Source organism: Crinia signifera, chromosome 3, assembly GCF_055691185.1.
Source record: "Crinia signifera chromosome 3, ASM5569118v1, whole genome shotgun sequence".
In the NCBI taxonomy this organism is placed as follows: Eukaryota; Metazoa; Chordata; class Amphibia; order Anura; family Myobatrachidae; genus Crinia; species Crinia signifera.
This window is the reverse complement of record NC_139219.1, coordinates 303278883-303301817: the sequence shown is the minus strand read 5'-3', so window position 1 is coordinate 303301817 and position 22935 is coordinate 303278883. Positions and strand designations below refer to the sequence as shown.

The window sequence follows — 22935 nt, the reverse complement described above, 5'->3', positions numbered from 1 at the left end:
CCGGATTTCAAAATAATATTCCAAAAATATTGTAATACTCAATGCCCCCCCCCCCCCCCCTCATTTTCTACAGAGAACCCTAGTTGCCATTCAATGAGAGGAGTGTCAATAAGATACTTGTGGTAATTAACTGGCAATAAGCCGTGGGGTAAACCCGGCAGCCAATTAGATGACAGTTCGAGCCATGTTTAGTGACTCGATCATTACGCAGATTTTTCTTTTTCAAATAAGCCCCACAACACCATATTCACATTAGAGGCAAATTCCAACTTTACTTTAGAAACTAATTCCGCCTCCTAACCAGAATAAGTGTTCCTCTGTGTGCACTTTCACATGGGTGAAAAAAAAAAAAAAAAAACACGACATGCTAATGAGCCACAAGCGTTTTCTTTAAAGAACCTAGCAGTTATCAGGACATGGGTAGGCCTGAAGATGTGCGATGGAAAGGCCAGCAGAAGACTTTAGCTTGTGGTCCACTCATGAATTAGTACTGACATTTTGGGTGTGGGATATAATCATGGACTCCTTTCAATGCTGAATTATTGAGTTGTCATACATCTGATTAAGTGCCTCTATAATGCACAGATCCCACTGGTACACAACATCAACCCTTGAAAAGTAATCAACGAAGAGAACCAATAAAAACTTGAAGAGGGTTTTAGTTAAATATGCACAATTTATTGAAGAGCTTAGGACAAAACATTAAACCAAATACATAACATTCAAAGCACCAGAGGTGTAACACCTCACCATGCATTTTTTATCACCAGTCACTCACCTTACAAGGAACTTAGAGATGAAGGGGGCAAAAAATGAAGTGGGCCTTTAGAATAGGTGGGGAAAAAAATTCTGAATAATAATAAAAAAAAAAAAAAGTTTAGAATTGTGAAGTCCTTCTGACAAAGAACCATCTTCAGTGTTATTTACCACTGCTTTTACGATTCAATACCAAACAAAAAATCAGCTGCAGTTTTGTCATTTTCTAGTCAACTCTAAAATAATAAAATAAGTTTAAAGTTGTCCGCAATAAATGGGGGAACAAAAAAAAAAAAAAAGTGGTCTTCCCACAGGGCAGGCAATCTGTGTCCCAGAATTAATATGCCAAGTAGCTGTACGCACATGCCACATACTACAAGTAAGCACAAATTCAAGTAACATTTACATACTTACAGAGTCTACATGTACCTACCCAAAAAAACAACCATTTCACAGAACAGATACAAGCAGTTTAAAAATCAGAACAACTGAGGTACAGGAAAACACAAATATTTATGCTTATATTTTTATTATATAGCAATAGAGAGGTGGTGAGGGTGGGAAGAAATGCCAGGTATCATGTATTACAAGTAAAAAAAAAAAAAAAAGGAAAGTGGCAAAATACACACAGGGAAACAAAATTATAGGGAAAAAAATAAAAAAATAAAGTGTACATTATGTAATAAGTCATTGTAAGTCAACCCGTAATTTAATTGAAGTACTGGCTTAATACATCACTACTGTGACATTTTCATGAAAATAAATAATTCTTGACAATACAAAAAGGTACACTTTAATGCATGTCCATGCAGGGGTTATGGGAAGGGGGGCCCTTACCGGGTCATTATAAGCTTATAAAAACTATTTTCCTTGAAATGTTACCATAAAATAAACTCTCCCTTACTGAGGAATTATTTCAATGAGGAATAAAGAAAAAAAATATGGAGAAGACCAGTTATTTGAATACCATCCTATTAAAAAAAAAAAAAAAAAAGGCTCTGCAGCTTATTTCATATACGCTCCTGGCTGTAAGTGCAAGATGGCAAATCTGGAAGCCAGTATATCAAACCCTGTTTATTTTTCCAATTGTAATATTGTCCTCCCATTAGCTTAGCAATAATGCATCTGGAAGTTTGAATTATAACAGCTTCCTGTAGCAAACCATTTAACAGAAAACAGAACAGCTTGTTAAAAGAATTACTTCCCCTAAAGGGAACAAAGCATTAAAATTTCATTTCCCGACAGGAATATTAAGTAGTTTGCAATTAGACAAAATAAGAGCTTAAAATTGGAGAAGAAAAAAAAAAAATATACAAAACATTTATTCTGCTTTAAGCACCCACTTTTTACGTCAGTGCATCAAACTTAGTTTTACCTTTCTATAACTCAATGTACCATTTTTGGCACAAGTATAAAAAAGTAATAGCCAATTGTACCTTCCCTGAACAATGGCACGAGAAATATTCTGTAACAGTGCGATGCCAGGATGTGCGTGGCAAAACATTGACAAATTTGCTAGTAACAGGAGTGACAAAGCTGCACTGGAATTGGCTTGTGCAGCCTCCTTGGCGCCAAACAGGGTGAAGCTACAATTGATCCATGCTAATTAAGAAAAAAAAACAAAATAAAAAATGAATAACTGTATAGCAGCCTCAATGCTACATGTGTAGAGTAGTTCCTTGCAGACTTGTCTTCTCAATCAAAGAAGCCCGAAGTAGCCTTTCCCAAGCTACAATCCTGGGGCAATAAAGATTTTGAATACTACAGTCCAGAAGGTCTCCTTTATGTGGCCATGATCAGCTCAAGTACTGAAAAGAAAGTTTTGTGCTCAGTTAAAAAATGGGTCCGTCTCCTCATCCATATTGACATCAGGCACCAGTTGATCCGATACTTCCTTAGCACCAAATCCTGAACTCAGTGCATTGAAATCTGTGGAAAACCAAGGGTGGTCCAGAATTTCTTGAGAGGTTAGCCGTTCCGTGGGCTCCCGGCGAAGTATGCTACGTATGAGGCATTTTGCCTTGGGTGATAGGGTCTCTGGAATGTTAAACTGGCCACGACGTATTTTGCTGAACAGGGAACTAGGCTCAATGTCATGAAATGGATATCGTCCGACCAACATGGTGTAGAGCATAACACCCAGACTCCATACATCGGCAGCTTTTCCAGAGTAACTGCCACTTGTATTTAGGATTTCAGGACTTACATAGGCTGGGCAACCGTGTTTGTCCGACAGAGAGTCATCATTTCCCGTTAGAACATAAGCATCTTCCAGACTTTCCAGTTTCACTCTCGTTCTAGAAGAGAAAAAAACAAAAATACATATTAAAAAAAAAAAAATTTAAGAATTTTTTTTTTTTAACAAACCACAGAAATGTATAAAATTAAGAGGGGTGGACTAATTAGAACAGGGAAGGCTGGACTAGGGAATTTTTCCCAATAGATTTCACCATTGCAAAACCAGGTGAGTAAACAAAAGCTATAAAATAAAACCACCACTAGGTTGGATTACTACGATGACTTTTGATCAATACTATGACTGTTTGATTAGATTTTGTTTCTGTCCTGAAGTCATGAGCATGTCAAAAAGAGGAAGCAATTGAGCCTGTGAATTCCTTCCCATTAGTGGTGAATGAAACCGCAGAAGCTTATATCAGTCAGCCATAGCACTTCAAGACAGGAAATGCATTGTTGTATCCATGGAAACAGACAGGGAACCCCATGCAAGACAAAGACACTTTGATAAGGGAATTCAATCACTGCATTCAGCGCTCTAGCACAGCAACAAGAATAACTTGATCAATGAAACGGCTAGGAAACTATTTCACAGATCAACACCTCTGTTTATGATTCCCTGTTACCACAGACCACACTCAGAGGTTAATTGTTCTATTATTTCTCTCATGCAGGTACTGTAGTAGTTACTGGCATTTGAGGGGAGAGGGAGAGAGATTTTAAACACGGATTTCCCTTCCCGTTTCCCAGGAAACACAGACGTAGGTTCTGTCTTGAAGAATTAATGCTGTAATTCTGTGGTTTCCCCCCCCCCCCCCCCCGGTGATAGAAATCATTTTGTATTCAGCTTCATCTCTAAAGTGCTGTTATTGCTTTCCCAGGTTTCCAAAGCTGCCAAATACAGTTTGCATGCTTTTAAATTTGACTAACATATATCGTATTTCATTTATTTTTTTTTGCATTGTAGAGAGCAGTATGGATTACAGGTTTCCAGGTTGCCCTTTGCATACCTTTCTATGCATGTTTGTTTATAGGATAGCCATAAAACAAACACACACACACACACACACACACACACACACACACACGACTGTTCTAACCAGACTCGAAACCAATGTCCTATGTGTAGTGGCCCCTATCCACTATACCTATGTGTAGTGGATAGGGGCCTGTTCTACCAAGGATACGGATCACACACAAATACTGTACAATAAAAGACAGATTGCTGCACAACTGGTGACCAAATAAAATAGCCTATAAGAGGTTTTTATAAAGAGGCATTAATTTATAAGGTGTGTATTGCTTTGTAAATGATTGCCGCTTTAAGAAAGTTTGGCTGGCATTCTTGCAGGAGAAGAGTGCAAACTACATGATGTTCAACTCATGCATTACCTCTAAGAAAAGCCTTGGGGTTACTACAGCTAGAGTGCAGAGAACAACCCTGGCCATGTAGGCTTCCCTTCTGGAGCCCAGCCTTGTATTTCACAATACTAAAGTGAGGATCTAGAAATTCAATCCTTCTATTGGTAGACTCTGGCTACAGTTACGGTATAAGGGGTCACTAGTCAGCACTTGGAAATGGTTGACATACCATGGGTCAACACAAACTTTAGGTCGACAGGAATTTTGTGTCTATGTCGACATGGACACCTTATAAAAAGTGACTGCGTCCCCTCGTCTTGGCTCACTGCTTTCAGCACACTATTCTATTCTCACTATGCCGAATTGGACGAACCAAGGCAGTGGACACCAAAATAAATGTGAAAAACCGTGTGTCGACAATGTCCATGTCGATCTTAAGCTGATGTTGACCTAGTCACGATTGACCATTAGTGGTCGAAACGTTGTTGACCCTGGGACCGTATACTTCTGACTACAGGTTAACCATGCTGCGGAGAGCAGCTTCCATGTAATTGAATCTGCCCCCTGTATACACCACATTAATCTAGTATATGCTAAAAAACGGAGGATGATAAAACCTAAGGACACCCCCCCCCCCCCCCCCCAAAAAAAAAAACGCATGGTGTGACTGCAACAAAATCCATTCAGACAACCGAATATTTTTAAGGTGTGATCTAGATCTGCTGTACACTATCACAGGTATTCATTCCCGTCAGCGGGATTACTGAAAACATGATGTAAATACAGAGAAAGCCTTCAAGAAACGCCCTCTTACTTCCGCCTTTGTTATTACCCAGTGTCGCGTTGTTACGGATTTGTTTCCAACCATACAGGGCAATGGAACATGCTAGTGCTATAGGACTATGAATACATTCACCGATAGCACTTCATGAGATATCTTCAGCGCAAACTCCCCTGATAGCTGCAGCTATTTTATATTAGACAACGATTTTAGGTTAGTAATTCAATATAAAGACTGGAGTACGGCCAACTGGCTGCAATGGCCCAGACTTGTCTGGGATCAGGGGGTTATCTATAACGGAATAGGTAGGAAATGTCATTGGACAGTACGGATGGTGTAATGGTTAGCATTACTGCCTCACAGCGCTGAGGTCATGGGTTCTATCCCCACCATGGCCCTAACTGTGCGGAGTTTATATATTCTCCCCGTGCTTGCGTGGGTTCCCTCCAGGTACTCAGTTTTCCTCCCACAATACAATAATAAACTGGTAGGTTAATTGGCTCTGGGGACTCGTAATAAGTACATGATATAAAGCGCAGAAGGCTTTCCTGGCGTGTAATCAGATTAGCAATACTGTAAATACGTAGGGTCCCTTTTCTACACATCCGACCGATAAGTCATGTGAATAATGTCAAAAATTGTATTTCATCTGATAGGCAGACCTGTGCGTAGTATCCAGAGACAGTCCCCACTGCACCAAGGATACAATACATCGCTGAGTGGTGAATGGGATCGCATGCGATACATCGTACGCAAAATGAGCACATACCATCTAGCCGCCGGGGAGCTGCAGCGGTATCGCATATGTTACCTCACCCTAGTATTTGATTTAACGATCTACGCTCAGCCATGATCTCCTTAAAACCTGGACCTTGCCTTGTGGACAGTTTTGGAAGCTCTGTAATAGCAGGTTCAGAAGTAGATAAAAACAATATTATGTAAGGCTTCCATCAACATGTAGCTATTTCAAATCACACAAAAGAAAAATATTTTTAACCGGTGTAAAAGTAGGAGAAAAACAGAACAGGAGGGGGTAAGGGCGCACCAGAGAATGCTGGCTATGCAGAGCACAGAACACAAACAGAACGCTGAGCAATGGTCAAATTTACACATTGTTCATATAGGAATGTGCTGAGGTGACAGGTTCAATCACATCCTTCACTCACTGCCAACCTCCCCAAACACCTCAGCTGTTTATTCATACACAAACATTGCAGTTTGGACTGCTGTCTCAAGGTGATTAAATGTGCAGTCAGCAAAACACAGCTCGACCAGCTTGTGCAACATCTTGAAAAGGGGCGTGTACAGTCGCTGCCCACTAACAACAGACACATGTGCTCCACACAAATAAGAGCATGACCTATCACATTGCTGCGGTCATTCCGTGTGGCGGTTATGACAATAATGTTTTTGCATAGGTAGCAAATGCATTCATAGGGAGTGCCACACACACACACTAAAGAAGGAAAACATTTTTTTTAACTTTTTCTATGAATGGCGGTTTCTTGTACAACAAAAAAAACGCCATAATAAAGCCACAAAACCTCTATTTCGAAAGAAGCAAACTGCCAATTCAGTGTGCCCATACACAAACCTTGGCATGCAACTGGATTTGAATTGGAAACACAAGCAAACGATGTGATCTGAAAGGAAGTTTGCAAAAACCAGGCTAGGATGCCTGCAGCAAGGACATTATCTGTCTGCTGTCGCAAACAAGGTTCACACACACACGGAACAAACTTGTAGGCCACCCACACGCTGTTAAAGGCAGTTCCATTCAAAAGCCCCATTGCTTAGCTTTCTTTTAAAGAACACAGAACTAATTGTTACAAAATGTGAAGAACAGACCTTCTTAAAACAGAAAATGAAAAAAAAAAAGTCTAGAACTGCCCTATTTTATGTAACCCAGATTACATTATATTCTTCACTAAAGCCGATTAACAATTTCCTCTAGCCCAGTTTGTGCTCTATTCAATTTGAGCGAGGTCAAGGGGTTAGCAATACCATAAGCAAGATCAGCTGACAGACATAAAATGACACAAGAAAACCCATTGTTAACAGCAGCGTAAGCCAGAAAACTCTCACCCTGGGCTTCACATGGGAGAAATAGCAGTGGGAACATTCTTGGATAGACCACATTACACTTACTGCAGAAAGGCTATGAAGATCACTATCTTACTCATGCAGAATCTGTATTTATGTCTGGGTTTAGTATAGTTATATGCTGTAATATCAGCAGAACAATACGTCCTGAAACGGATGCGTGCGGCCTACAAACTAACAACAACACAAGCCAAACGCAACTGGGCAATCTGGTCAACTTAAATGAGAAAACCCGGCTTCAGGAGAGATTTATCGAACCCTATGAAGAATGGTGAAGTTGCACAAAGCAACCAATCAGCTGCCACTTAAATTATAGAATGTACTCTGACCCGGATTAAAAGAAGGGCTGATCCCAGATGGCTGTACAGTGTAAATGGGTAAACCAGGTCGAGTGACCCGGGTTCCGTTCACACTATAGGGAGGAGGCAGTGTCAGCGCCAAGCACCCCCCCCCCCCCCCCCCGGACACTATAGCATTGCGATGACTGATTACATACGTGCAATGTAATCAATGAATTATTGCATGCAAGAAAGCTCTTTCCCTGCAAAAGCATGCCATAGCAGATTCCTCATTAAATATACCCATCCCCCACCGACGTGACTACTCCCCCACCCCAAAACCTCCACCATGGGAGCAGCAATTGGTGAGCAATCGGATCCCATTCTGCTGTGTTACCGCCAGTGCTGCTCCATTGCCACATCACTTTACTGCACCAGGAGTCACGCAGCAGTGCAGCAGGCCCAGATGACCTTGGCAGATCACAGGGCTCACTGCAGTGGTTTTTTTCTACTTTTAGCCAGATCACATTTACCATAAGTATAGGAAAAGTGATCCAGTAACCAAAAAGAATTTAAGGGTTAATTATTGCATTAATGGGAAACCGGTGTGAAAAAAAACACCTCTTCACATTTTAGGCAAAATATTGTTGTTAAGAGATTATCCCCTTGGCATCTATGTACCCTAACTGCCAGACCAAGATAACAGCCCCATTACCCAAAGGTTGGACCTATACCTACACAATTTGCTCAAATTCAGGTAGACCAAATCCCGCTTCAAAGTAGCATTGGAAGCCTGCACATTACTAGCACAAAAGTGTTTTATTAAAATAAAAAATGTAACCAGAGTGATTGGACATCCCATCCCAAGCAAAGATGGCATGCTCCAGGAGTAGATGGGTTTGTGAAGGTTTAGGCCGAGTAGAGAGGGAACTGATTTTATTAGCAAATGATTTAATGACTTGCTGTTTGAAAGGGAGTTCATCTTAGGCTTCTCAGAGGTAGGAGTGTTAGAAGCAATGCAGATGGTAGCAAGTTCCTTCATGTATGGAAGAACGGTCATTGCAGTAATACACCTCACCCTGGAAGACCCCCAACACTGTAATCCAGGGACCAGCAAAAGAACAGTGGTCCCCCCATTCATTATATTACACGAGTTCCAAATGGCCACTAACTAGAGACGTGCAGGACGGTTCTGATTTACTCAGATTTCAAAGCAGGATCTTATTGGATATCCCAAATCACATGACAGTTGATAGCCAATAAGATTCTGCTTTGAAATCAGAGTAAATCAGTCTGCACATCTCTACCACTAATGTGTCCGTTTAGTGATGAACACATTTTGAGGCCCATGCACTTGATATTATGGGTGCTCCTAAACCTGTAATCACAAAGAAGAATGCTGTACACAAAAACTGGGTAGTGGAACAATGGGGCGAGTATCATGTAATGGCCATCCCGATTAGGCTTTTCAGCTCATATGGATGTGTTTGGCGATCGCCAGGAGAACGTCTGATGTACAGTTCCTGCAGTAAAGCATGGAGGTGGTGGCGTGATTCTGTGGGGCTGCTTCAGATGGTTTGGCATGGGTCCACTAGATGTAACGCATATACATTAACTCTTAAAAGTAGGTTCTCTGTGCTCCCTGCACTATGGCAGTTTTACAAAAACAAAGATTTTGACAGGCACCAATGCTACCATGTTTACAAGGATACACTGAACTGGTCTACAAAAAAAAAAAAGAAAAGAACTCAGAGTCCAGATCATACCACCACTAATAGCCTCCGGAACAAATTGAAGAGACTTAGCCATTCTAGTCTGACTCAACCTTCAGTGTCACAGTTGGTTACTGCACTTGGGGCCTGAGTCATGTATCGTTTTGCAAAGCTTCACTAAACCGCCACTGGCGGCGCTAGTCTGCAGGCACCGCTCAAGTGTGAGCGCTTCACTCCCACATTACCAGCTGCCTCATAGCTGCGAAACCAGGTGCAGGCCGGCCATGTCCTGGGTCTCAGAGGCTGCGTGTGAGGTCATGCAGCACCACCACCAGTAATCCGGACTGCATGTGGTGGACCTACAGAGTACATAAGTCAATAAAATCTCATTGAACTATCTGTTGTCAGTACCCAGTTACTTTTGCCAAATGTGCAGATGTATAGATATATACAAACATATACAAACACACACAGAGTTTGGTTTATATAGGCCTTAGAGGATTGTACCTAGTGTCTCCCAAGAACTACTTAGAGCAATAATTGCCACTTTGGGGGAAAATTTACTAATATGTGACCAATCAGAATCTACTTCTTTTTTAGCACCCTCTAGAAGATAGTAGACAGGATCCGATTGGTTGCCCATAGCATAGCAATCTTATACCCCTTTCACATCGCACTTTTAAAACGGTATATTGCCGTTTTTTTCCCCATTTTAAAATGTTTAAGGCTGCAATGTGAAAGTGCCAAAGTTGATTTACCGGTTAAAGTTAACTGGTATTTCAACATGGTTAAAAGCCGTTTTTTAGGCAGTGTGAATGGCTCTATTTCAATGGCTTGAAACGTGTCCCTTGGGGGTTAAACGGGTTGAATGTTTGAATGGTATTAAATGATTTTTAAACGGTTTTCACCTGCAATGTGAAAGGTCTCAAGGCTCTGACCCGTTTTAAAGTCCCATTTAAGAATACCGTGTCATTACCCATTTCTGCAATGTGAAAGCAGTATTAGTAAAATTTCCCCATTTGTGTTTAATTATGACAAAATGGACATAAATTGCAGCATCAGTACCACCTAGCACAATCTCCATCCAATCAGACTTTTAGGAGGTCACTAGAAGTAATCAAACAATCTTGGTAGAACAACCACCCCCCTTACCCGGTGGCATACCTGCATTCATTAAACATGAATACTGTGCTCTTTAGCCCTTATGCAACAACTGTCTGATAACAGCAGCTTACATTGATGCACATGAAGTATCTGACTTATTTAAACTATAACTCAAAGTCTACGCTTTTACACACTTTCATTATGATGCCCTTAGTAGAAAAATGTTACATATTTGGCCTTCTAAGTTTCAAAAATGATTCCGCACTTGCAACCAAACAGGTGTAGTTACCGTAACCGATGAGCTTACAGCTTCCATGGAACGTCACCATTACTACATCCCTCAGCTTTGAACATCCAAGTGCGCCACAGACATTGAAATGGATTAGCCAAAGAACACTGACTACACAATAGAACGTTAATTGTAATTAAAAAAGGAACTAGGGTATATTTTATGGATGAAGTGAGGTCGCAACATTCCCCAGATTTGCAAAAATATCAGAACAGCCTTTACCGTAAACTTTTGGGTTGTCAGATGTGTGTGGTCTGATAAACAACCAGCTGCCACTTGGGTGACCAGCTACTACAATTACTGTCCCTTCTATTTATAGGGTGGGATTCTCTAAATTAAAAAATGCGGTAAGAACCCTGTTATTGGGGTTTTTACCGCATTGTGGGATGCACTAAAGTCCCCCACCGGGTTACCACGACAGGGGGGGCATCGCCAGCAAAAGCTGGCAATGCCCCATAGAAGCCTATAGGCTTCTACCACGACCCACCGCCGCCGTGAACAGACCCCCCCCTCACCTGTGTCCAAGCAACACAGCGCTGGAGGGAGGGGGGAGCTGCCAGGAGCCTCTGTGCATCGCTGGCTCCCTGAAAAGGAAAGCTCTTAACGCAAGAGCTGTCCTTTGCCATAATGAATTGCATATGTTAGAGCATATGCAATAATTATGCCAGCGATGTGCGGCGAAGGGCGGGCGCGGATGTTAGAGCATCCCGCCCATAGTCAGGCAGAGGGGTAGAACAATCTGACAGGTGCACCAGTCAGAACAGAGGTGTGAGCTGCAGAACAGGCGGGTTGGCCGACACAGTGGGCTGCACTCTAAAATAACCAATCACAAAGCAGCCTCATTAGCGCACAGTTATGGTCATTCAATTAATTCTGATGGGGCCTACACACAGGGCGTTTCCTAAGTGATTGAACTAAAGCACTTAGAAAATGCCCCTACATCACTCTGTGTGTAGGGGCCACAGTGATAACATTGTGTGGCCCCATGCATCGATATTACTGGCCGACTAATAACCAGCATGCTGGATAAATCTACTGGATTCTCACCAGAGAACACTGGCCCTGACAGATGGCTCTAGCACATCTACTCATGTGTAGGCCCAACACAATTATGACTGTACAGTAGCAATGTTTGGTCATCCACTATAAGGAAAACAAGGATATAGCGGTGAGTGGGACAACGGAAGGATCTAATTTACGGTGCATAATTACTATATATAGTCTAAGACTCTGGCAAGCCTGTGCGTGTTCCAATCATTATTACAAGACACCTTAGAACCCTTATGTGTGGTTGCCTACTAGTGTTGTTCTAGGACTTTCTTATGCTCTTGAAGAAGTGCTTAACAGCTGTGCTACGGTTTTCAAATGTTCGTTTTTAATTACGTGTTCCTAGACGGAACAAAATGTACATGGCTTCAGGACCGATAACATCAATAACACACAAACTGTCAGGCACAGTATGCTACCCATACTCTTTGGAAATCTCAGGTACAATTATGCAGTTCAGATTGCGTGAATCGCACGCCAATTGCATGTATCACCCGGCGCGGGGACACGCTGGTCAAGTATCAAGATATTATGTGCGGCACATAATATTTATCGCATTGCATGTGGTTTTTAAACACATACGATTTATTGCAATGCGATGTGCGATCTGAGCTGTTTTGATATACCCCAGCCCTCATTCTATCACCCGATTTCAGGTCGCAAGGGGCATGCGATTTATCATTATTGTATGTACATCAAATGTGGAAAAAAGCATTTCAGATGCGATTTATCACAAAGGGAGTGCCAAGGGAAATTGCAGCACGATATTGCATACAATCACACATATGTATGGGCGCCATTAGAGTAATCCATCACCTAAAACAGAAAATATCTAAAAACACAATTAGGGCCAGATGTACCAAGCCTTGGAAAAAAAAAAAGTGATAAAATACCAACCAATCAGCGGTACTTGTGTACTAGCATGACGCCTACGATATTAGGTCGCACGACATATAATCGCATGGCATATACCCGATGCGATTTTAAATTGTATAAGCACCCTAATGGGGGCTTACAATGTTAAATGCACCCCCACTATGAACGTCAACCCGAAGCGTGGCAAGCGCTGCGAGCCCGCGAGGGGCGGCGGTACGAGTCCTACGACCTTTCCATACCCCCACTAGCCACGTCGGCGTGGAGATGATTTTATATAGTGTGACGAGCCCCGCGAGGGGACGTGTATTATTTTACATGTATTCCGCGTCCACTCGCCACGCTTCGGGCTCGGTGGCTCGCCACACTATATAAAATCAACTCCACACTATATAAAATCAACTCCACGCAGACGTGGATAGTGGGGGTATGAAAAGGTCGTAGGACGCGTACCGCTGCGCTCGCCATGCTTCGGGTTGGCGTTGATAGTGGGGGTGCTTTTAACATAGTAAGCACCCAACACGTTTAACTTATAGGGGCCACTTTTAACATGGGAAAACCCTTTAGGGTGCCTATACAATTTTAAATCGCATACCATTGTATATGCGATAGAATGGCATACAATTCGATGGTATACAATTTTAAATTGTATAACATCGGCTGCAATTGCATCGCATCGCATGCCTTATGGTCTGCGATGCGATGGGCGCCGTGCTAGTACACAAGTACCCAATCAGCTCCTGAGGACCTAACTGGCTGGTAGATTATCTCTCCGCAACACTTAGTACATGCCCCTTTTAGTCTCGTCATATCATGCAAGTAATAGATAACCACACAAGTTTCATATCAAAACTGTAACAAAGACTTACTGTTATCAATTGTTTCTATAGAAATATATGTCTAGAGTCCGTGAGTCTTGGAAACACTGTCATCTGCTGGCAGAGAGTGAAACTGCATCTATCTCACACATGCACAAAAACAGAAGGTAGCAGACTAGCTTTCGAAGCTTTTGCTTCGAGTGGGCTTACTAGTGTACCATATCTTTCATCCCAAAACCATACCCTAAACTAAGGTGCCATTGCAAAGGTTATACAGGACATGTGAAACTATTGCCCCGCACCTGCCCTGTCAATGGATTGCCCATTAAAAACATAATTAGTGGGCAATAAATTATATATTAGGATTTTTTTTTTTAGCATGGTAGATTGTAACCTAAAACGCCCCCACCACACTCTACACTAGACCGTCACAATAAAGAAGCATCAGATTTGGCGCAGGCATAAGTAGGTCATTGTCTAAGTATCTTTACCTAGGATAATGTACCCTCTTGTACAATAAACTGCTACCAAATACATTGTTTCAGCATAACCTACATAGGAAAGATACAATGCCGCATTCCACACTTCCGCACAGACGAGATCTTACATTGATCCCGAGTCGGGTTACAGGCTGCCAAGTTATTAGAGAACAATAGCCCTACATTCACTCCGGCAAATGCTAATGTGCTGCGCAATGAGAATAGTTTCAAAATCTTAACAGAACCCCAGAAATCAAAAAAACAATTTCACGAAATCAGAGCTTTATTAAAGAGTTTGTTTGGAATATTGCTGTGAGCAATTATGTGAAAACCAAAAAGCACAAAAAAGAAAAAAAAAAATTATATATATATATATATATATATATATATAGTTTTTTTTTTTTCAAAAATATAATAAAATGATACAAAAAGCTTACCTTTCTTCATCATTGAAAACAAATTTCCTAAGTTTAAGGTCCCTCAGCACCACGCCACCATCGTGACAGTGTGCTACAGCAGACACGATTTGATAGAACAGTCTGGCGGCCTCTTCCTCTTTGAGCTTTTTGCAGGTACGAACAAAAGAATGCATGTCCCCATGGCTTTTTTCAAAAAACACGTAGGCTTTAGCCTCACCAAGAATGATTTCAGCTATTTGGTTAATGTTGCTGTGTATAGGTAGACAAAAACAGGGTGCCAACGACTCCTGGTAGCAGCGTATATCAAAAACCTAAAAAGAAAAACAAAAAAGAAAAAAGAAGGGAGTTAAGAAACAAAGAAACAGATTAAGAGAAACTGAACACAGATGGAATCCCCACATGTACTGGAAGTTCTAGCAAGGTGGCAGAAATATCAACCACCAACTATACAGCCCCAGCAAATTGCAGGACAAAGCAGATTTAATTCTTTACACAAGTAACCTCTCACAACGTGGATTTCATTTTGCATTCACCTTTAATTGATCGCCTAGGACCAAGAGTACTTTCCACGTAGACTATGCAATTTCATTTAGTTATGTCAGCATGAAGTTGCGTTGTGTATCACAATAGTAGCACACACAACCACCAAGGGAAGCTTATGCAATAAAGAACTGTATTTCAACAAACTTTTTGAAAACATAAAAAAAAAAAAAAAAAAAAAAAAAGGGAAACAGGAATACAAAAGTGAATGACAGGCATTCATAAACACTGTAAAACATGACTCATTCACAACTTGTCATTAGCATTACTCTCCCCCCCCCTGTAAATACATTTACTGCATTACATAAAGTATTCCAGTGAAACGCTTCAGAATGGATTGCCATATTAGCCTCCATAGGGAATTATGTGGCTGTCTACAGTTTGCAATTACATCATTCATGCCCTATTGTTTATGAATGAATGGAGCAGGATTAGATAGAGGTTGCATTTGTACTAGATGCCTTTTTGTGGTACACTGCAAATAATAGTAAAAAAAAAAAAAAGGGTCCAATGCAGGGGAAATGAAAAGGAGTTCTGTGATGTTGCAAATATTGCAGACACAGTGATAATGTTGCCAAGTACTTGTCTAGCAGAAGCTATTGATGAGGCTGGTGTACAATGGGGTCATTTTTTCTAGAGCTTGGACAACACCAGGTACTGTATAAAAGGGGCTTTGTGAGCACAGATAGAATGAGAGATGATCAAAGCAATATATTTTTTCCAACTTAAAAAAAAAGGAGTTATGTGCACACCTGCAGACTATTTGGAAAGGGGGGGGGGGGGGTATTCCCAAATGTATTATACTAGTCTGTCTGAACCTTTCTATTCATTGACTGATCCTCTGCCCCTCCTCCACCCTCATGTACCGTCTACATCGCTTTGACTGCAGAACATAAAGAATCAGGACAATAAACTATTGCATTAAAACTGCTACATCATCACACAAGCCATAGACACACGATAAAGGGGATTTTTTTGCAGGATTACCTTGCAGAGCAGCTCCTCTCCGCTGTGTAGATGCACCGCTCGGAAAACGTGGTCTCCCTCCACCGGCTCCAACAATAAGTATTTCCCAATGCAGGAAACGCAATGCGACGAGTTGGGAGTCTCTGGGGGGCTTGGGGAGCCGAGGTTGGGGCTGAAGCTCTGGCTGGGTTCTGTACACCTTATGGACGATAACTCTTCAAAATCCTGGGTCTTATTCCGCGATCTCCCATACCTTGTGATTGAAATAGGGTTCGACCTTTGTATGTTCATGAGTATGGGGGAGCAGCCAAATCCCAGGCTGGGGTAGTATGGAGGATTTTGTGCTTTTGTTAGTGATGGTGGTGGGGGGTCTTTTCCAAAAATCACTGAACAGCAATGTATCAAAGGCAATGTCAGAGGAAGGGGGGGTTGTGCAAGAGCAAATATAGATTTCTATCAAGTGGAAGAATAGGAGTGGATGGGGCAGCTTCCTATGGGGGGAGAAGAGCGCTGTGGGGGCTGAGGCAGCGGACAGGGCGCGCGCCAGGTACGCTCAGATCGTTGTTTGTTTATTTATTTGAAAGTTGTTACAATGTATCAATAAACCGACCTCAACGTTCCATCCGATTCTTGTGCAAACAATACGATACAGAGGCGAAGATTTACTATGAATATAATTCCTTTGGAGAGAAAAATAAAATTAGGGGTTTCCCAGAAAAATAAATTCTATCTTTAATTTTTCTTCATATGCGATTGGTTTCCCTTCTGCCACATAATAAGGCGAGTTTTATTGGGAACAATAACAAAGTTGACTTGGTGTTAACTGTAGATGGCGTGCAGAGCTCTTTCCGAGGACAGTAGGAAATAACAGGGGAATGAATGGTCTGTGTGCTATATAGTCCTGTAGAGGAGCATAGTAGGATTAGCAGCAGCAGCAGTGGGTTAAAGCAGGAGAACAAGCCATGCACCGACTGAGGCTGGAGGATGAACAATAACCCGATGTGCAAGCTTTGCAGCCCTGGGAAAGTTCAATCAAGGACAGAGGAAATGGTCGATGGTCCTTCCAAAGACACTATGGGGTGGGTGCATTTAAACTCCAGTAGAGGACAAATTGCAGATCGGGAGCTTGGTGCTTTGTGTCCGGGATCGCAGATGATTGCCTTGCAAAAATCAAAATCCCACTGAAGAAAAAAAAATATATATAAAATGCTCTATAGATATATTTATATATATAAACCGGCTTCTGCAGAGGTAGGAGGGAGAGGAGGAGGAGAAGGGATGGCTGCAGCCGATCCCTTTCAGCAAGACATCATCTTCCACGGTTCCTGTACTTACGTGGCCGGGAAGCTCTCCCTTGTGCCTGAGTGGAGTGTGCCTGTCCTCTGACGCTGCAGCCTCGCTACTCAATGTCAGCGGCTGCTCTCAGTGCAGGAGCGGGACTGAGCCATAGGGAGAACTGAGGCCATGCGCGCTTCTGATAGGGCCGGCTCGCTGTCCATCAATAAACGTAAGAGGCTTAAAGAGCTCAGGCTCCGCCCTCCCCCACTCACTCTCTGGGTTTGTGTGCTGCTAATCCTGTGGCTGCCGCTGCTCCAGTTAGAGAGCAAAGGAAATAGGGCATGTATCCCTCCGCGGGGGGTGAGATGTCTCAGGTGTTGTTATAATGCTTTCTAGGTAAAACGATATATAAAAAAGTGCAATATTCCTTCTTAAGAATGGAGAGATTTAGCTAGCGTTTGGAACTTTGTACTCCTGCAATGCCCTTCCTGCAAATGTGTGGTACCTGGCCGGTCGTCACTGGTGCTTCTAAACCCCATAAATTAATATTCACTAAAAAAAAAAAAAAATATATATATATATATATATATATATATATATGTATATATATATATATATATATATATCAGCAGTGTGTCACTCAAATTTACATGTAAATGACAACACAAGAAAACATTATTGTTGCTTGAATATCTGTAGTGTCTCCAGCAGGGGACTGTAGAGGGCGTTTATACACTCATGCATATCACAGCACTACAGCAGTAGCAGTATCTATATTGTTTTTCACAGGACATTGGAACAGGCTTTTTTGCTTTGTTGATCAAGCCTGTCCTGGTATCTCACCTATGTAGGGAAAGTGTCTGCTGTGGTTGGGATACAGAAATGTGTTATCATTGCCATTATGCTAGATGTGTTCCCAGGGCCGGATTTGTGCCTAGGCCCGTGAGGCACCGGCCTCAGGGCGGCACTAATTAAGGGCGGCAGGCAGGCTGACATTCTGTTAAATGGCACAGCGGGTGGGCAGTGGCGAGTGACGAGCGCCGCCGCCGCAAATTATCCTATGTCGGCGGCAGCGCCGCTCATCACCCGCCACTGCCCACCACTCTGCCATGCATTACATCACCGCTTAGTGGCTGGATCCGACGGTCCCCCTGCGCGTCCAAAAATGGCTCATTGCTGCCGGCTCCCGCCCATTGGCTACTCCACACACACAGTCTATTGGCTGCTGTGTATCCAGCAGCTGAGCTGATTGGCGCGCAGATCCTTCCTGCGCTCAGTCAGTCACAGTGTGTGAGCCGGAGAGAGACTGATGGAGACACTGTGCTAATCACTGTACTAATAAGTGCCTCCCTCCGGGTCCTCCGTACAGTGAGCAGTCCAGAGTGCTTAAAAAAATATGAAGGTGGGCTACAGTTAAATTTTTATGAAATATATAAATAACAAAATATATATACATTTATGATTACATTAAAACAGGGTTGCCGACCCTCCCGGAATTACCGGGAGGATCCCGAAAATCTGGTCCTCCTCCCGGCCCCCCGGAAAGGTGGGCAACCCTCCCGGATTCTGGGGGACCCCCACGCCACCCCCCGATTGCGGCGTCTTCCCCATACCTTTGGATTGAAATCCATCAATCCGCGGGTCTTAGAGGAGGGGGCGGAGCTAAAATAGTGTCATTTTAGCCCCGCCCCCTCCACGTAGATCTGTGAATTGGGGTTTTTACCATCCTGGGGGCGGGGCTTAATGATGTATAGCTCAAGCTCCGCCCCCCGAACTGCAGCTGGAAGTCTCCTCTCCGACAGAAAAAGTCGGCAACCCTGCATTAAAATAGGGGGGGGGGGGGGGGGGGCAAAAAATGTTGTGCCTAGGGGCGGCCTGGCCCCTAAATTCGCCCCTGTGTGTTCCCAGCATACCTCTCGGGTTAAAAGCCCGTCAAAAATGGCAGCTTCTGCAATGTACTTTCACTTTGAGCTGTGACAGTGTTTATTTTCACTTTGAGCAGTGACAGTTTTCAGCCCAAAAACTCTCCAAACCCCCCCCCCCCCCCTCCCCCCCAGGCCCTATCTGTAAATACATTTGTTGTTTTTTGCATGCAGGGTAAATACTGGATGCTTTTGCATGCACCCCATACATGCTGGAAATCTTTTATTTTACACTGCAATTTAGATTTGAGTTTGGACACAATACTCCCAAATCTAAATCTCTCTTCATATTTTACATTTGCTCCTTCTGCCTTGTTATATGCAGAAACTTTACAAAAATGTAAGTAAACCCATACTGTCTGTTCATCAGACTACCTACAGTGGGGACAAGCAGTCCCGGATTTCCCACTAGGCATGTGTCTAGGGGCGACTCCTGCTGGGGGTGGTGCAGCAGTCTCCTCATTTAATCTTTTTTTTTTTAATGCGGGTAGCTTGTCATGGAACGGGGGTGCGGGATTGGCGGTTATGGGTGGGGGAGGTGCAGGGCAGTACTTGCTGGCAAGTCCCAGAATGGGGGGGGGCGGAGCCAGAGACTGCTATTTTTCTACAGAGCCTATCAGAGCTCTGAATGTGTGCTTCATTACCATATAGAAGAGCTCTTGACCCTGGTTCTCATGGACTGTTGCTTGTAATGAGGGAGGCTGATGGAGATCTGACTGTATTGTGGGGGGCAGCAAATTATACTGTGCCTAGCTGCGGCCTGACCCTTAAATCTAACTCTCTCTCCACATGTTACATCTGTCCCACCTGCAGTGCAACATGGTTTTGTCCATTTGAGAAAAATGTGCTTTGCGATCAAGTCTGAATTAGGCCCTTAGTCTTGGATATGAGTAGTTTTTGTCTACTCTTGTCTACATTTTAATGGCAACATGGTAAAAGCCGTGTTGTTCACAGTCCGATGGAGCACCATCTCGCCAGCGGGGGCAGTCTGAAAGGTGCTCCATATGTATGTCTCCTATGACTTTGATATGTTCATACCTCCCAACTTCTTGGGAGCCGTAGGAGGGCTTGACAATTTCGAGGGGGGGGGGGGGGTCTAATTTCGGGGTGTGGCCTATACTCGCATCTCGACCCCCGAGGCCACGCCCCCGTTTTGACACTATGGGGGCATCACCCAGAGGCTCTGTGAGCCTCTAGCCATGCCCCCAGCCCCCTGGCTGTGGGAATAGACGCTGTGCACATGCGCACAGCGTTTATTCCCCGCTGCTCACCAGCCGACAGGGGGGACTCCCAACAGCCCCCCCCTCTCGCCGCGGGACACTGCCGGCCGCGGGAGGGACGCGGGAATGTCCCCGAAAACCGTGACATTCCCGCAGTTTTCGGGACTGTTGGGAGGTATGTATGTTTTCACTTTAGAAAGGCCCAAGGTCCAGGAACCTTTATTGCCATCTCTTTCATTTAAGGCATTATGCATAACTTTGATGACCTGCATTTCTGCTCTTTTAAACTACAAGTCCCAGCATGCTTTGCTATGTTTGACAACATATAATTATTGAGTTCTGTATTCAAATGTATGATGCAAATTCTAGGACACATCTCAACGGAACAGCAAAAAGCAGCACTGCTACATTTTCTGATGTAATACTCTGTAACAGGAACTTACAGCTTGATAGTTCTTGTGTTAATATTTACTTAGGTATCCCTTTTCCCCTGTGTTATGCTACAGTTTCTTATTTAAGCTATGATTGAGCTGATAATTTGTAAATGTTTTATGTATGTATCCACAACCCTGCTGCTTCTCAGCCTGAATTCAGGTCCCTCTGATTCTGTAATCAGGTTACACAGAGAAGGTTTTCCAAATGTCACAACTGTCAGCTACTGGCACCCAGCAAGCCTGGATTATTTACTACCTGACATGAAAGAATGGTCTTTTTTTTTTCTCTCTCTCTCTCTCGTAATCATGTTTAGGAAGTGCTGACTGCAAATCACCCACATCTGAGCGCTAACTTGTCCTAATTTAGCTGTGGTCACATCTCCAGTTAGCCCGTGCATCCGTAGTAGCCCGCATAATACCTGTATATGGACTGACACACATACACACACAACAAAAATACACTGTATCAGGGGTTCTCAAACCATACTTGCCTACATGACCCTCTCCATGAGGGAGAAAGTACTCTGTTCCTGGACTTCCCTGGTAATGTATGATTGCCATCACCTGTGGGGAAACACCTTTCTTATCAATTACCTGGCTCACCACAGGTGATGGCAATCATACATTACCAGGGAAGTCCAGGAACAGAGCATTTTCTCCCTCATGGAGAGGGTCAGGTAGGCAAGCATGTCTCAAACTTGGTCCTCAGGACCCCACACAGTTTAAGTTTTCCTGGTCACACGGCAGCTAATTATTTCACTTGTGATTTAGGGGAAGATTTATTAAGCTCGGTAAAGTGATAAAGTGTCTGGTTTTTATCACCGATCAATCGGCTCCTATCTCAGGGTTGCCTACCTGACCCTCTTCTTCAGGGAGAAAATGCTCTGTTCCTGGGCTTCACTGGTAATGTAGGATTGCCATCACCTGTGGGGAGCTAGGTAATTGATCAGAAAGGTGTTTCACCCCAGGTGATGGCAATCATACTTTACCCTGAAGGAGAGGGTCACGTAGGCAACCCTGTCCTAACTGTGAAGTTACAGGCTTGGTTTGAAAAATGACAGGTAGGCGCTGATTGGCCGGTGATAACAACCAGACACTTTATAACTTCACCGAGCTTAATAAATCTACCCCTCTGTGAGGAGACCTGCAAAACATGCACTGTGCGTGGTCCTGAGGACTGACTTTGAGAACCTGTGCACTATATGGACAAAAGTATTTGGCCACACCTGTTAATTACTGAATTCAGGTTTGTTGCCACAGGTGTATAAAATCAAGCACCAGAGCCATGCAGTCTCTATTGCATACCTCCCAACATGACCCTCTCCAGGAGGAACAGCTCTGTGTGCGTTGGCATAGTAAGCATCTTACATATAGAATCCAGATGAGTATATAGGTCCTTTTCCATGACATCCGGAAATATCTCTGTTTTCCCCACTTTGTCATCAGACATAGGTCTGAAGAAATTATAATAAAAGTAAAGAGCCCTTTTCCCGAAGTGTGGCTGTAGTAGTAGCCTATCTAAGTCATTACCCCAGTTCTTTTCATTGAGGATTTGGGTAATTTCTTGTGCGTAGTGTTGGGCTTGGATAAATGCATTATCTAGTGGTATACTTCCCGCATACTTCTCCACTACCTGCCTATAGGTCATAGGCTTTCTCTTAACAACATCAATTAATTGACCAACTCTTTTCACCCTCATATCTTTCCATCGATTAAATGGATATTCAGCTTTCCCTACCTGGAAACCCGGATTCTCCAATAAGTTAGAAATTATGGAGACTTTAAAGTTAATGCCAAATCTATGGTGAACATCATACCACGCTCTTCTGGTGGATGTCAGTAGGGGGATCCTAGTAGCTCCCAATTCAACATCCAAATCTGAAGAGTGGAGAAATGCCACCAGTCCCCCCTTCATAAGAGTTTCTTGCTCCAACTGAATGGATTTCTCCCAGATCCAATCCTTTATATATAGCGGAAATGAGAAGACAAGCTGTATCTTTCCATATTTGGGAAATTAATTCCTCCTTTTGCCTTAGGTTGTTGTAATTTATTAAGACTTATTCTGGCTTTCTTTCCCTCCCATATGAACTTTCTGAAGATTTTATCAATCTCCCGGATGTCTTTAGGGGAGATGAGGCCAGGTAACATCTGAAGAGGGTAGAAAAGTCTAGGGAATGTTATCATTTTAATTAATTTATTCTCCCTATTAAAGATACTGGGGCAATCATACATTAAGAGGGAAGTCCAGGAACAGAGCAATGTGTCTCTCCTGTATAGGGTCCTGTTGGGAGGTATGTAGGATGCCACCTTTGTGTGGTA

The 22935-nt window shown here is 43.0% G+C and overlaps 1 protein-coding gene across 1 annotated transcript; it reads right to left on the bottom strand.

The window, feature by feature from the left end:
• Positions 1–656: 656 nt before the first annotated feature.
• TRIB2 (tribbles pseudokinase 2) lies at positions 657–17215 on the bottom strand. The gene is made up of 4 exons (XM_083178564.1): positions 17098–17215; positions 15784–16943; positions 14275–14567; positions 657–3053 (listed from the first exon to the last, which is right to left on the bottom strand). Exons 2-4 carry the CDS (start codon positions 16051–16053, stop codon positions 2585–2587), a joined length of 1032 nt encoding a protein of 343 aa, XP_083034690.1. The 5' UTR covers positions 16054–16943; positions 17098–17215; the 3' UTR covers positions 657–2584.
• Between the last annotated feature and the right edge of the window lie 5720 nt (positions 17216–22935).